Consider the following 16749-nt stretch of genomic DNA (forward strand, 5'->3'; position numbering starts at 1 on the left):
CAATGGTCAGACATTGCCTCAGGACTTTAGGCATAGCTCTTACAATGTGATCATCCCAATGAAACTGACCTCCAGATGTGGAAAACAAGAACCCCGAGACATTACCTAGCTGCTCAGTTTGAGGGAAAGAGCCATGTGCTGAAGCTCAGGCAAAAGAGGGGCCTTGTCCCTAAAAATGTACCAGTCTTCACTTACACTAAAAAGGGGTCTTTTAACTCCTAAGGTCCCAGGTTTTCCTGGGTGAGAACTTGACCAAGATCTAAATACAAAGGGGAGGGGGGAACCTAGGTACTAACCCATGGGTTATATCCGCATATACCACATCCTCCAGTCTACTCTCAGAATATTAGTAAAATTCCCTTCATCAAATGGATGTTTTGCACCTACCCCAAATCCTGCATGCCATACATGTCTATTATTACACTGTCAACATATTGAACTATCTCCCATTTCTTGGTCCCCTGCTTCTCAACTTCCCATTGCACTTTCCTCTTCTTCCCATAACCCTTTAACCCAGCTATCTCTATTACACCTTTCCCCTTCCACCATGTGCTTCCCTATTCTCCATTCTATTATTTCTCTGATTCTCCAGGCTCCGCCTACATTCTAAAGGTAACTGCAGTGACTGTTGCCAGGGTCAGAATCCTCCCTTTCCTTGTCTAGCTCACATACAACCACCTTCTCATCTTCTTTCTGGTCTGCTCTCAGCTGAGTTGTGGGAGGCTTTTGGGGCTGGGATAGAAAGCTAGAGCAGGGTACTGTATTCTGGAGGTTGCTTTCCACTGTCAGGGAAAATGACTAGCCACCATGTGTGGCTGCTAGTGCTGATTTCATTCAATGTTGTGAGTGAGAATGCAGATCAGAAACCACCACAGGGTTTTAGATATGCCTCTTATGAGGTGACCATTCCAAAGAAATTGACCCCTAGATATGGAGAACAAAATCCCCATGATGTCACCTACCTATTGCAAATTGAGGGAAAAGAGTATGTGATTCATCTCAAGCAAAAGAGGGGCTTTGTCCCTAAACATTTCCCTGTCTTCACTTACAGTAAGGAAGGGGACCTCCAGACGGACTATCCTTTCATAAGAGATGACTGCTTCTACCGTGGCTTTGTCCAAGGCAAGCCTTCCTCTTGGGTTACCCTCAGCACTTGTTCAGGGGGCCTCAGGGGTCTGCTGCACTTAGAAAATGACACCTATGAAATTGAGCCTATTCAGGGATCTACTACTTTTCAGCACATGGTATATAGGTTGGAAGAAAAGGAGGATGCTATCCGTATGAGGTGTGGGCTAACAGAGGAAGAACAACGTCGTCAAGAGGCCATGATCCCGGAGAGAGAGCATTTACCAGCCAAACGTTCTGAAAATGACTGGTGGACAGACTCCAGGTATGTAGAAGTTGCAATTGTGGTGGAACAAAAACTATATATACAGCTTGGGAGAAATCAAACTTTGACCAGTGCACGTGTTCTAGAGATAGTCCATACTGCCAATGCATTCTTTAAGCCTCTTGGTGTTGTTTTGTCTGTAGCTGGCTTGGAGATATGGTCAGAAAAGAACCTCATAGCAATTGCTGATAAAATGTCACAATTACTTGAAACTTTCAATACTTGGAGAAAAAACACACTAAATAAACATTTACCTAATGATGCCGGTCACTTATTTGTACATAAGCTGTATGGACAGACAGCTGGATTAGCATTCACAGCAACAATTTGTAGCTCTCACTGGGCATCTGGTGTTGAATCTTATGTGGGTTACAGTGTGTCCTTTTTTGCTGTGCTTTTTGCCCATGAATTAGGACATAATCTTGGCATGCAACATGATGGAACATACTGTACTTGTGAACGAAAATCCTGCATTATGGCTGCTTTTCCAGATGAAGTCGATCAGTTTAGCAATTGCAGTTATATCGATTATTATAAACTAAGGAACTCTAACTGCTTGCTCACTCCACCAACAGCTGGTCAAAAAAATAATCTCAATTACTGTGGCAACGAAATAGTGGAAGATGAAGAGCAATGCGACTGTGGCTCACCAGCTAAGTGTAAGTCAGATCCATGTTGCCAATCTAATTGTAGGCGGAGTCCAGGTGCCATTTGTGCTTTTGGACAGTGCTGCACTAAGTGTCAGTATCTTCCAGCTGGAACTATTTGCAGAGCGAAAACTAGCAACTGTGATCTTCCTGAGTACTGCAACGGATCATCACAATTGTGTCCTGAAGATGTTTATATGCAAGATGGTGCCCCATGCAATAGTGCTGTACACTGTTATCATGGGAATTGCGCTACTCACAGTGAGCAGTGCAAAATGATCTTTGGCAAGAAAGCATCAGCTGCTTCAGACAATTGCTTCAAAGTAATGAATGCTCGTGGTGATCGCTTTGGCAACTGTGGCCTGGGACTTGGAACTTACAAGAAATGTAATGCTGAGAATGTCCTGTGTGGGCAAATCCAGTGCACTAACGTGCAGACACTTCCTTCTTTGGTGGAACACAGCACCATAATTCAAACCTTAATTGGCAGTACCCAATGCTGGGGTGCAGATTACCACTTTGGAATGGATATAATCGATACAGCAGCAGTGAGAGATGGCACCCCTTGTGGGACTGGCATGTTGTGCATTAGTAGGGAATGCAAGAGCATGTCCCTCTTGAAGTATGATTGTAATGTGTCAAAGTGCCATAATCGGGGGAAATGCAACAACCACAAACATTGTCATTGTGATTATGGCTGGGCTCCTCCTGACTGTCTCAATAAAGGCTACGGTGGCAGCATTGACAGTGGACCAGCTCCACAAGGCATGAGTGGTACCGTGATAGCAATTATTGTAGGAACTGCATTTGTCATTTTTGCTGCTATTGGCCTGACTTTGTTTTACAGGACTATACTGCTATATCACTTAAGAAGACTGATTTCAAGAATCCATCCAATAGAATCAATGCAGGAAGTAAGCACACAGTAGATCAGAGAAGTGAACAATGCACTCGCTATATCAAAAACTGAGAAAGGAAATTAAGTAGAGTAATATGCAAAACATATATATTTGTGTCTGTAAGGTTTTCATTAGCATTTTTAAACTGATCTTTGATGTAATTTATCTCCAGATAAAATATTGCACTCACTGAAAAAACCCCACAATATGTATATATGTGTGCATATACATATACACATAAACACTTTCAAAGCAATCTGTAACACCAATGTTTTTTTTTAAAAAAACAACCATGATAATGAATGACATAAAATAAGAACATAGGAAGTTGCCTTGTATTAAGTCAGACCTTTGGTCCATCTAACTCAGTATTGTCTACACCAGGCACAGGCAAACTTGGCCCTCCAGATGTTTTGGGACTACAGCTCCCATCATCCCTGACCACTGGTCCTGTTAGCTAGAGATGATGTGAGTTGTAGTTCCAAAACATCTGGAAGGCCAAGTTTGCCTATGCCTGGTCTATACTGACTGATAGTCTCCAGGATTTCAGACTGAGGTCTCTCCTAGCCTTACCTGGAAATGTTAGGGATTGAACCTGAGACATTATACATACAAAGCAGATGTTCTACCACTGACCTAGGGTTCTTCACCATTATCGGGCAAAGAGATAGCTCAGCCAGTAGAGCATTGGATTCTTAATCTCAGGGCTGTGGGTTTGAGCCCTATGTTGGGCAAAATACTCCTGCATTACAAGGGGTTGAACTAAATGACCCTCGTGGTCCCATCCAACTCTACAATTCTACGAGATTTGGTCAACAATAAAATTACATTGAGAAAACAAATACATCTTAAATGAATAGATCAGATTAGTACATCAACATTGCTGGTTCAACCTTCAGGGAAAGCCACTGGTTGGAAAGATAAGCTTTAAGCAGGCACCTAAATGCCACTAGTACAGGAATCTTCTTGATGTTCACTGGAAGCATATTGCAATGGGCAGGCGCCACATCACTAAAAGCCCTGCTATTAATGAACCTAAGACAAACCTTGGGAGCAAATGGTACTACCAGGAGTGTCTCTCCTGAAAATGAAGTGACCACCAGCAGCATACAAGTGGTAAGGCATTCTTAGAAGTAGCGTGATGCCAAGCTGTTCAAGGCTTTATATACTAACAGCAAGACATTAAACTTGACTCAGTAGCATACTGGAAGTCAGTGCAGCTCTTTCAGTTAGGTGTTATATGCATGGCCGGCCCATCCATGAGGTGGGGGTGAAGCCCCCAAGGTGCTGTCCCCGCAGGCACCTCATCCACTCCAATGGACAAAATCTCATGAGAGCTCATTGAGCTAAGATATTGGCACTACAGCTGGCGGAGGTGGGTGGAGAAGAGGCAGTGCTGGCAGCAATGCGGGCAGCACGGCACCATTTCACCTCAAGTGGCAAAATGGGATGCACCACCCCTGGTTATACATATGTTATTAGTAGAGCACCCCTTTCAACAGCCTCGCTGCTACATTCTGCACTAAGCTACAGCTTCTATACCAGTTTTAAGGGCAGCCCCAGAGGGAGCATATTGCAGTAACCCTATCTGGAGGTAACCATTACCGTATTTTTCGCCCCATAGGACGCACCACCCCATAGGACGCACCTAGTTTTTTTGGGGGGGGGGGAAATAAAGGGAAAAAAATTATTTCCCCCCCAGGCGCGGGGGCTGGCGCGGGGGAGGCCAGAGCTTCCCCCGACCCCAGCCCCCAGAACAGGCTGCCGCCCCAAGCCTTGCACGCCCAGCAGGACCTCCCGCCGGGTGCGCGAGGCTTGCGGACATCTGCCCGAAGCAGGGGGCAGGCTCCGCAGCTCGCCCCCTGCTTCGGGCTGCAGGCTGCTGTCCCAAGCCTTGCGCGCCCGGCAGGACGTACCGCCGGGCACGCGAAGCTTGCGGACATCTGCCCGAAGCAGGGGGTGGGCTCCGCAGCTCGGCCCCTGCTTCGGGCTGCAGGCTGCCGCCCCAAGCCTCGCGCGTCCGGCGGGACCTCCTGCCGGGCATGCGAGGCTTGCGGATAGCTTCCTGAAGCCTGGAGAGCGAGAGGGGTCGGTGCGCACCAACGCCTCTCGCTCTCCAGGCTTCAGCGAAAGCCTGCATTCGCCCCATAGGACGCACACACATTTCCCCTTCATTTTTGGAGGGGAAAAAGTGCGTCCTATAGGGCGAAAAATACGGTAACTAGACTAGTATGGTTTTGCTATCCAGGAACAGCTATAGCAGACACACCAGCTGAAGCTGGCAGAAGACACTCCTAGTCACTGAAGCAACTTGGATGTCCAGTAACAAAGGTGGTGCACCCCCAAGTCACATACCCGTTGCTACGAAGGGACTACAACCCCATCCTTAACAAGCAAGTAATTTGTTCAGCTCTGTTTCTAGACCTTTTTCCAGTCCACCACTGCTCCCAGGTACCACTGTGCCCAGTTCCTGCATGACAACACAAGATTTAAGATGCCATGAAGAAACAGTGGAATGCAGAATAGCATTTAGTGAATGTTCTTGAGCAGCAGAATGTTGTCTCTCCCTGCTCCCGCTCCCCCAGTGTGCCCCAATCTGTTCTAGAGTTCCCTCAACTCTCTGGAGCAGATTTTGGGAGGCCATACAGGGGGAGGATGGGGGAAGTCATGCTACACAGGCAGCTATCCTTACACTGATTGGACATAGTAATTGAATACTGCCCATAGATTTGAGTGTCACCAGCATCCTGAAGACCCATGTTCCAAATCCCCTAATGACTACTATGACCTCACTCTTCACAATCCTTCCAAAAGTAACCTCCATAACACTGTGTAACACTTCATGTATTGGATGAAGTGGACAGTAATTCATGAAAGTTAATGCCATAGTAAATATATTCATCTTTATAGTGCCAGAAGGCTTTGCTTTTTCAGCAAAACAGGAAAATGAAAATGAAGGCTAAGCTTTTTGTAACAGAAAAGAAAGGATTTTTAATGATAATATGTTTACAATTGATTTTTCAACCTAAAATCAGTACACACACACCTTTTACCTTCCTCTTTCATACAACACAATGTGAATCAAACAAACCAGAAGTCATAAGGTAACCATACCATTAACAGTGGTATAACATATGCCTACTCAAAAGAAATTCACACTGGATTTAATGGGACTTACTCCTACGTAAATAGATCTAGGATTGTAGTCTACCAGTGACATCTTCATACAGCTACCATAGCTTCCCATTCCTCCAGAATACAGCAAAAACCCAAAACAAAATCCTTGCATTTTACCGTTGGCAGAGGGCTCAGGGTATCAGTTTTCCTCGTAGGGGTTCCTCTAACAATCTCCGTCACGACCTCGGGTCGCTCCAGCCGTTTTTGTCACGGCTCCCGGAACCACGAAGCTCTTCAAGCCGTTTCCCTCAGAGCTGAGAGATCTAGACTTCTCTCCCTCGCTTGCTGCGATCCACAGGACAGGATTTCTCCCCTGCCTCAAGAGTGTCAGCCTGCTCCCTCCAAGCCTCAGCTGGTCCAAGTCCTCCCCCAAGCGGCGGTTTAGTAGCCAGGGAGCCGAGACGACCAAAGTTTGCATGCTGCGTTTCATGCGTAAAATAAAAGAATAAAATTGACGAGGAGCTGATGGATGAGGCGACCGCCCTGGCCTGTGCTGCTTCGGCTCTGCCCACCCCTCCTGGCGCGCAGGCGGGTCTTTGTGGGACCGCTTTGGGTTTTATGTATAACATTTGGGATTTAGATGATGGAAGTGGCGTCCCGTTTTTGAAAAATAGGCGCAATTCCTCATAGACGATGAACCTGAAGCCCTCTCCTTACTATTGCAAACAGTACTGCCTAAAATGTTGTCGCTACCGACTGCCTTTATATTTTGTGAGAGGGCGGTCTAAATCATTAATTATTGTTAATTATTATTAATAGTTATTATTGATTATTATTCAAACCACCGCCCTTATATTTCGTGAGAGGGCGGCTTACAACATAATATAAATACTTCCATAAATAATAAACGAACGAACGGGACCCTCAGGATTACGGAAACGAAACGTCTCTCCCTGCACCTGAGGAGGCGACTGCCTGAGGGTGAAGGGCCCGCGCGCAAGTGGCCAAAGCCCGTTGAGGACTACGAGTCCCAGAATCCTCAGCGGCCTCCTTCCTTTCCTCCTGTCGTGAGGCTGATAAAACTGAAAGTGCTGCCGCCGCTGTTGCTGCTGCTGCGGCAGCCGCCGCTTTGGTCCGGTTGTTTCACCTTCAAACGCGCGGAGAAGGGGCGGCCGGGCGGGAGGCAGCGCCGCTGAGGAGCCAAGCATGAACGGGGGTGTGGATTACCTCCTCTCCGAGGAAGTGATCCATCTCACCAGAGGACCTTCAGGTACAACTCCAGAGTGGGGGGTGGGGTGGGGTGGGGAGAGGGCGGCCGCGTGGGCTTGGATCGCAGCCTTTCGCTTCCGAGATCTGACCCGGCCAACTTCCCCGAGCGCCGAGCAACCACCAACTTTCGGATCTGGGTCCTGACTCTTGAGTTAGTAGGAAAGCGCCCGGCTGAGGCCTGTATACTTTTTGTCCTTGCGAAGCCGCTTGTACAGAACTTCACTGCGTGGGCGAGAGGACGCCTCTGTTTGGAAATGTTAATAGTAGACTGTGCCGACTCGGTGCAGCTTTTTCGGCCTCTCTCTCCCCCGCACCCCTTGCAGCACGAGAGAGAACGGTTCCCACGGCATTGCAATCTGGCTCACATCACATTGCCTACCATTTTAAGTCGCTACATCACATGCTTACCATTTTGAGTTATTATATAGTTACTGGATCGAAGGCTTTAAACTTAACCTTCGGTCTCACTCAGAATTGCATTCATTTCTTAATAGGGCAAGCACATTTTTGTTTTTCTAAGAATATATTTGAGGCAAACTGCATGTATTTGCAGGTGCAGTGGAACTCTGTATGATCTACCCACACACACCAGCAGCAGAATGCAAGACTGAGATTGCAGTCCTGTGCACACTTCCCTTGTACTAAGTTCCCTTGAATGCAAGGGAGCTTCTGAATTAGAACATAAGAAGAGCCTGCTGGATCAGGCCAAGGGCCCATCTAGTCCAGCAGCCTGTTCTCATAGTGGCTAACCAGATACCTGTGGAAAACCAGCAAGTAGGATTCAGTCACAAGAGCAGAGCACTCACCCCTCCTATATACACAGATGTATAGGCTTCCACTTGCTGCACGATAGAAGAGTGAGATAGAGCTGTTGCAGAAAGAAAGGAACTGCCCATATTTGCTACAGTTCAGAATTTGCCCCAAATTAAAGCTCATAATTCCTCCTTTGAATACTAAGATTCATACAGTACAGGCTACCTTTTTGCAACTTTGGTTCATTTTGATTGCTTTCTAATTTAGCATATTTGACAAATTCATATCATGTGGCCTTGATTATTTCCTTTTAACATTGCCCGATGGACTAATCCCAATGCTAATATGAATTGTGACCTGTGCTAATGGCATTCTCCAGTAGAAGAGTAGAATCAGGGTGTACTCATCACTCTCTGGCTCAAAATGATTCCTATTAACATCATAAAATATCTTACCCTGCCATTGCCTTAGTAAAAAGGCAAGCCTCTTTTTAACCAGGATTTGCAAATCCTGCTTTCAAATTTTGATTAAAGTTGGAACCTTGGTTTAGACATTGAGTGCAGATAGAAAAGGTGAAGCACGTTATGGCTGACTGGGAAGGGAGGGAGCATTTGAGCCTGCTGCTGACTTTTGTGTTTAAAAGATTGGCAGCATCTGGAATGGAATCTGGGATTTGAGAACAGTTTCAGGTTATGAGCGGACCTCCAGAACTAATTAAGTTCTTAACCCAAGGTACCACTGTACTAGTGGTTGCAGACTGGATCTGCACCCCACTTACCCCTCTCATTGTCAACTCTTCTTTGTAGAATCTCCTGAATACTTTTCTGTAGAAATTTGGCCTTCTTGATTGCCTGTCCTTTGCTGCCTGGAAAAGTGAGATGGCATGAATAATGAACTCTAGGCTAGTAGGATTCAACTGTTTCAGGGCCAGGACTATGCCTCAACATGGGGCTTTTCTTCCTTCCTTCCATATATATCCTTCGCTCTTTAGAGTGACCAGAAGCAAAGGCAGCAGGGCTGCTGTATTTTTGACAGCTGTATAAAAGGGGATTTTTTTGTGTGTGGGCACAGCTTGACATGCAAGAGTTAAGATACCAAAATATTTTCTTTGACACATATATAATAGGTGAAGGAAATCTGTCACCTGTATCTGGTCACTATTTCTCACCACCGCCATCATTCCCCTTTAAAATTAACAAAGTGGAGCCACTGATGTGACCCGACCATAGACTGGGCCCCAATCCACTCACTTTACTCTCTGTCTCTGAAATGCTGCTTGTTGCTCACAAGCAATTTCTCACTAACAGTCCAAATTTGGTCTAGCCAAACCTTCCCCAACTGGGTGCCCTCCAATATTTTTTGGCTACAAGTGCTGTTAGCTACAGCCAGCATCTCTGATAGTTGGGGATGATGGAAGTTGTAGTCCAAGGCATCTGCTTGGGGAAGGCTGGCCTAGCCTGCTAAAATTCTTAGCAACTGACAAGGCAACCTGCATCAGAACAATTTGATCTTGCACAATCCTCATAGGATTATGCCATTTTCTAGTACAGATGAAGGATCACATGTTTGACCACCTTGTATCATCATCATCATCATTATCAGCACATGAGCAGAGATTTAATCCTAGCCTTTCTTCTTCCCATGCTCAGAAGGCATTTGAGCCGAGGGAGCAGTCACACATGGAATATACCACTTGAGAATACAGACCATGAAGTTCTGGGACCATGTAGTGTGCTTTTCTTCTTGGATGAGCCTCAGGATATAAAAACAGTAAACGAGGGGCAGAAAAGTGATTTAAACATTACTCTTGATTTTGTGTATATATGTTGATAAATGCACAATTCATTTTTTTGTCTTGCAAAATAAATTGCAACTAGATATTCTGTCATTACACCCATAACCTAGCTTTAAGGGGGCATTAGGTGAATAGCTAATACAGTGGTACCTCAGGTTAAGAACTTAATTCGTTCTGGAGGTCTGTTCTTAACCTGAAATTGTTCTTAACCTGAAGCACCACTTTAGCTAATGGGGCCTCCTGCTGCCGCCGCGCCGCCAGAGCACAATTTCTGTTCTCATCCTGAAGCAAAGTTCTTAACCCAAGGTAATATTTCTGGGTTAGCGGAGTCTGTAACCTGAAGCGTATGTAACCCGAGGTACCACTGTATATTTGAGTTTCTAACACTGGCTTTGTCTGATTAAGGTATGTGGAATGCACGAATTCAATTTTACACAAGGAGACATTTGCCTGACCTCACTCTTACGTGAAGATCGTGTATCCAGAAAGAAGGCCCTAAAACTATTGTAATTTCAGGCTTCTTTCCAAACCGTGTTACTTAACATTAAAGTGAAAAATATGCTTTTACTAGAATTGGTTTTTGGTTTTTTAAAAAAAGATAGCATTGGCCTCGATCCCAGCTTTTGGCGTAGATTTCTACTCGCATAGAAGGATGGCCTCAGTTGGGTATTTTGGGTGCCTGGCCTTTTGCTAGTCTTGGTTCTCATTTCTGTTTACCTTGTTCTTGTTCTTAGGTTTGGGGTTTAATATAGTCGGTGGAACAGACCAGCAGTACATCTCCAATGACACGGGCATCTACGTTAGTCGAATCAAAGAAGATGGAGCTGCCGCCCTCGATGGACGCCTGCAGGAGGGGGACAAAATTTTAGCAGTAAGTAGTTTAGGCCCCTCCACAGAAATGGTTTCAGGTTCAATAATAACAGTTTCCTCAAAACTGGCTTAAGGAAACTGACCTTTGTAAGGGTTTTTTGTGAGTGGAACTCAAGCCCAGCTGAGTTTTTGGTTTCTTTACGGGTTTGCTCTCCTTCTGAGCATCCGCTCTGGCTTGGTTTGCCTCCTCAGTGTGACTTTATTTTACAACAAATGCATGGAGGCATTTCTCCGCCTTTCCAGAGGCAGGTGATCCAAAGCTGGGAGCTAATTCCTCCTGCCTGAGAGTTGTTTGTTTCTGCAATGAAAGGAAGGGATCTTCTGGGTAAGATACTGATGCTGTTCCTCCACCCTTCTAGAAGTTTGGACTGTTTGCCTCTGCGGCAAAAGAAACCTTACTGATATCTTCCAAGTTTTCTCCCCCCCCCCCCCAGCTGAAATTTAAAGTAGCAAATATTGCCTCACAGTAAAGGCTCTGTTGCACATTGAAAATGTAATATGTACTCACTGATGCCCTTAGGCCGTCACACATCATTTTTCATTATGTGAGCCATATAAAAATGTGCTGTAAAGAGCCACAGTTTTCCCTAGTGTGTTTCTAGAGTATGCATTGCTCTCTGTTTGAAACCACTGTTTAACTTACGCAGCTCCATTCATGTATGTGGTGTTTTCAAGAGTAAGACAAGCAAATAAGACAAGAGTCCCTACTCTAAGAAGCTCACAAATTTAATTCTTCACATTGGTGCATGCTGGGAAACAGAAGGAGAGGCAAGGTGACCAGGGATGCAAAAATGCAGTGTGAGAACCAAGTTTCACTGGTTGAGGGTGGAATTTCTCTGCCCCAAATCTCTAGTTCTATTTGTCAACTTACTATTATTTTTGCTTCACATGCAAATTGTCTTCATGGCATCACACTGTGCATGCAGTTGTGAGGGTGGGGAGATATGTAACCACGTTTCTCATAACTCTGGAAATGTGCTAACTTTTAATATTTACATTGGCAGTATTTTTATTGAGCCCTCTTTCTAAACATTACTCTTGATTTTAAGTAGAAATACTCATTTATAAGCAACTTTCTTCTGGAGGCAGTGATGTGGCTATGTGGACATCCCTACTGCTTTGATTTGTTTTTGTCTGAGCCCATATGGTTGGATACTAAGGCTTTCCTGCTCCTCAGTTTATATGTGTGTGTGTCTGCCCCATCCAACCCTTCTGTTCTCACCTGGAAAATAGGTAACCTATGACAAATCCACAGCATCTAACAAAAAGAAGGTACACTTAGGCTGGGATAGTAATTGATTCAAATTGGATTTGTTTAGAGGTACTTGTCGGAATACTATCGTATCGTGCTGCTTATTTTACAGTGCAGTACTTAAAACAGGAATTCTTAATTGTTCTCAATGAGATTTATCCCAAGTAACGTACATTTACTGCTGAACACGTAAAGCTTTCCAAAACCTGCGTGATTTCACAAGCGTGGGTGCTTGCCGATAGTTAAGAAGTTATGGATTTTCTGTTTCAATAATATATGGAGAATCCTGGCCATTTCACTGCCTGTTCCCAAAATGTAAAAGGGTGTGAAGCCCTTTGAACACTTACATACTGTGTCAATGCTATGTACAATCCAGCATCTAACCTGGCTTGCCCGTGTATGCCTAATTTGTTGTTTTAAAATGGTTTTTTCTCAGGTTAATGGGAAGGAGCTGAAGAACATGCTGCACCAGCACGTTGTGGATCTGTTCAGGACTGCGGGTGATAAAGTATCACTAAAGGTTCAACATAGGGTGTGTATTATTTTGTTTCCTGGAACTTACCGCTATAGCTTGAAAGGTTATGCCCTGCCAACTGCTGCTTCTGAGGTAATCCATGAAGGTGAGGAGCCTTAAGAAGATGGGGGGCAGAAAGAGTTCCTATCTGGCTGTACATATATTTTAAACATGAAACTTTTCAATCCCTGTGTTACTCGGGGTGCCCTTTTTTCTGGTGTTCTTCCACCCACTGGAAAGATTTTGGATTGTGTAGTCTCAAGGCAAATGAGGTCACTACTTTGCTGAAGCTAAGCAGGTCTGGGTTTAGTCAGTATCTGGATGGGAACCTGAGAAACCAGTGGCTGCCACCCTGAGTTTAATGATGGAAGGAAGTCTGTCTATAAATGTAATAAGCTAAACAAATATTTGTTGTTGGTATGCCCCCATGGCAGTGTTGGGGAGCCTGCAGGGCTAATCCGTCCCACCAGGTGGCCTCATTTGACCTGCCAAGCCATATTGGCCAAGCCACATCCTCCTGCCCCACACCTGACTTCATATATAACTTGAGGTGAGGGGAAGGTAAAGATGTGGCTGCGTCTAAAAAGAGTTTGCAAGCACCTGTTAGGCATCACCTACAAAGCCCTGTGCTGCAGTGTGATGTGTCTTCAAGAGTGTCTCTCAGTTCTCTTGTTTCCTAACACTGTAAATGATTGCTGTTGCCACACACATGTGGTCACCTTCAGAATAAATCTCACTCAACATGTGATATGCTGAAGGTAAAATCCTCTCCTTGATTACTGTAGCATGGAAAAAGATTTTCCAACATCAGCATCATAATTATATAAAAAAAGAGTCTCTCTTGTCCCAAGCAGGATATGATCCAAAGTTTGAGGTTGAAGGTTGTTGGTGGGCTTTGTGGGAAAAGTGGCTGTTGAGGAAGGCGTCTGCAGTCTGCCTTCAACAATGACAAGAAGCCATTCTCTAGAGGTGGGAGACTTTATGACTTATCTCAAGCATAATTTGGAGGCTAGATTTGGCGAAGGTAGGAAATTGAAAATAAAAAAAGAAAGTTCGGGTAGTCTCATTATTGTGCAAAGAGCACAAGCCGTCTAGGGTTAATGAATGTTAAGCTTTGTTGAATACTAACTTGGAGCAGAATCATCCTCCGGTTTCCCGACTTGAGGGTGTTGCTCCTGCTTGGCTTGAGAAGTACGTGATCCTTAGAAATTGCTTGAGGTTTCTTGCTCTGGCTTGGCTGTCCTCAATGCTGCTCTCCTTCCTGTTTCAGCTGCTGCCCCAGAACGGTCCCTCAAGCCACCGAGGGGACGGAGACCCGGGAGGCCTTCCTTTGGCGGTTTTCTTAGTGCCGGGGCTGGCCATAGTGGCGGCTGCCGTGTGGGCCTTCGTGAGATATCGGCAACGGGTGTGACTTGACACCACTTCTTCTGGAAGACCCACAGATCTACAAAATAATTTAAAGAGAGCAAATCAACAATCTTATTCTGGACTGACATGGGGGAGGGAAGGAGAGAATCATTGCCTGATGTAAAGTTGCTGCTGCTTGTGATGTTGCGTATTTCATGTATATGGAGGTACGGTGATTGTTTGTGGTCTTGGGATGTCCCACTTCACGGGTTCTGCTGAAGATGGCATAATCGCCTTCTGACTTTTCTTTTTCTTTTTTTGTCCCCTGAATGTTTTTGAAATGTGGGCTGGGATGCACAAGATCTATACAGCTAGCCTCTCGTGACCAGAGAGGGCTTTTGTCATCCTTCTACTGCCTCTTGACAAGCTGCTTCTGTAACTTAGGCAAAACTTCTGGAGAAGTTGCGAGCCCAGCTGTGGTTTGATGGTGCTGTGGGGAGTCAAAATGCCTTGGAGCAGGCAGCAGCTTCTGCTTGCCTGTTCAAAGAGCCTCTCTGGATTACAGAGGCAGCATCTAAGTGGGTTGTTTTTGTTTTTTTGGTAAATGAAATTTTATTTTTAGAATTTCCCCTTTTTTCTTTCAAGTTTTCTCACAACCCCCTTGTACTGGGAGAGGAATGTATATAATGGTTGTGGTGGGCAGACTATTCTTTTAAAGGTATGCCTTAGAGAAGGATACTGAGTTTAGTCTAAGGCTTTTTAGACTAAAGTTCCCACTTCAGGTGGATTGCTGGTACAAAATAAGCCATAAGTGTTGGGATTGCCCTGAAAGGGCAGGGGGTGGCATAGCTTAACAGGGCCATGTGGGGAAGGGAATGAGGTGCCAGCCACAGGGGCTGCTTAGGTTTTGTTCATGGACTTGGAAATACGTTCCATTGAAATTGGTGGGGTTGACTCCGAAGTAAGTATATGCATAGGATTTAGAGTACAAGGAAAAGGTTCAAATGAGATGTAACAGGAAGCCCTAGTTACAATGAGGGATTGTGCTCAGCTTCTTGAGAAGAAGCATGAATCCATTGGGGTGAAAAAAAGCATGAAATATTAAGTAAGCCTTCCCCAAACTGGTGCACTCCAGATGCTAGTAGGACTACAACTCCCATCATCCTTGACCATGCCATCTCAGGGTGATGGGAGTTGGAGTCCAGCAACATCTGGAGGGCATCAAGCTGGGGAAGTTCATTAAGGCAAAGCAACACTTGGGGGTCTAATCAAAGAGTGCAGCTTTCCGTTTATGGAAAGCTATATTGGGGTAGAATATTCATTTTCCCTGTGATACTTCTCTGCCAAAGTGGATGCACCTTCCAGAGGGGTGTTTGTCTACCCAACACTACTCTTTATGGAGAAGAACTGGGTGATGTGGCTTCTGGGAAGCGTAGCGATAGCTAATATTTACATGGGAGAATTAATTTGGTGACACGTTTACTTTGGAGAAACAAAGCTAGCCTTGCCCACTCTGATTGTACATCTGCCCAGGAGATGCCTGTGCTACCAATTTCATGCTTCCGGCCAAGTCAGCCTTGGGGCAGGGGAGGAGAAAGTTCAGCTAACTGTCACTGGGCTGTCATGGTTCGACTAGGTGTGTTGAGCTAAACTCACCTGGCTGCCTTGAACAGTTTGGGCAGGAAGATCAATGCTTGAGCTGAAGATCAGCAATTGCAAAACACAGAGGACAGTGTGTGCCATACTGCATCCTTATTAACCCAGTTCATCCATCATGGTTCTTGACACCTTTAGGAAGTAGGAAAATATTACGCATAGCCCCATTGCATCCCCTTACCTTTGCTTAAGCAGTGATAGTATTGAGTGTTATAGTTAACTGACAGCTAACCTTGCAATGATCTGGGGTAAATTCAGTGTTCATTTCAGAAGGACAAAAGCTGTAATCCTAGGCACAGTTACTAGGAAGTCAATCCAATGGAACTCTGGAGATTCCTTCTAAGAAATCATGTTTTGGGTGGAGAGATCAAATTAGTTCCCACGGTCCTGGAGTACTGAGTGTGTCTTTCAAGTAATGAACATTGCATGTTCATGCCACACATCATCTGACTGAAGAGCCGGAATAGATTCCTATAAATGCCCAGTACAGTTTTTGAGCCATAATCTGTGGGCCTTGCTGCGACGAACCATTTTTAAAATAGAGGTTAGATGATGTTGAGATGGGACACAAAGGAAAGGCAGCGACAACTTCACTTTCAAGACAATTAACCTTCCCAGGTGGATTGCATTTTACTGTTCAATGGCTTGAGCAGCATCCGTTTCACGTTTCTTCAAGCGAATGTGTTTCCTGTACTTTGCAAAAGAACGTTGATGTGAGAGATCTGTATGATGCCAAAAAATAAAATAAAATCACATATGCAATATATATATTGAGACTATAAACTGTAGTCTTACAGTGCTTTGCTTTCCTAATCTCTTAGCTTTTCTTTACAGGATTTTGAGGAAATGCTTGAGGTATTTGTCATGACTGGTGCTTGGCTAGTGTAAAGCCACCACCCCTTTCCTGAACTTGAAAGAAGGGCTATAGCTTGGTGGTAGACCATCTACTTTGCATGGAGAAGGTCCCATGTTCAGTCCCTGGCATCTCCAGGTAGAGCTGGAAGAGACTCTTCTGAAAATCCTGGTGAGCTGCGGCCAGTCAGTGTTGACATTGCTGAGCCTTATGAACCAGTGGTCTGACTTCCTAGAATCATAGAACCATAGAGTTGGAAGAGACCACAAGGGCCATCGAGTCCAACCCCCTGCCAAGCAGGAAACACCATCAGAGCACTCCTGACATATGGTTGTCAAGCCTCTGCTTAAAGACCTCCAAAGAAGGAGACTCCACCACACTCCTTGG

The 16749-nt window shown here is 45.0% G+C and overlaps 2 protein-coding genes across 2 annotated transcripts in view; both read left to right on the forward strand.

Annotated features, from left to right (window-relative positions):
• LOC309353070 (uncharacterized protein) overlaps nucleotides 1–3042 on the forward strand; it is a gene marked incomplete at its 5' end in the record, with an annotated part of 87686 nt that extends 84644 nt beyond the window's left edge. Inside the window, 2 exons of the mRNA XM_081882079.1 lie at nucleotides 1052–1390; nucleotides 2885–3042. Of these exons, the coding sequence (XP_081738205.1) occupies nucleotides 1052–1390; nucleotides 2885–2966 (421 nt within the window). The remainder of the gene's footprint in view (nucleotides 1–1051; nucleotides 1391–2884) is intronic.
• A 4079-nt stretch (nucleotides 3043–7121) lies between these two features.
• Nucleotides 7122–16292, forward strand: SYNJ2BP (synaptojanin 2 binding protein). Its single transcript, XM_081882018.1, has 4 exons — nucleotides 7122–7323; nucleotides 10605–10741; nucleotides 12429–12524; nucleotides 13777–16292. The coding sequence occupies exons 1-4, from the start codon at nucleotides 7260–7262 to the stop codon at nucleotides 13915–13917; spliced, it is 438 nt and encodes a 145-aa protein (XP_081738144.1). The 5' UTR covers nucleotides 7122–7259; the 3' UTR covers nucleotides 13918–16292.
• The last annotated feature ends 457 nt before the right edge of the window (nucleotides 16293–16749 follow it).

The sequence above is a fragment of the Podarcis erhardii genome (assembly GCF_964252035.2).
Source record: "Podarcis erhardii genome assembly, chromosome: 1".
Classification (NCBI taxonomy): Eukaryota; Metazoa; Chordata; class Lepidosauria; order Squamata; family Lacertidae; genus Podarcis; species Podarcis erhardii.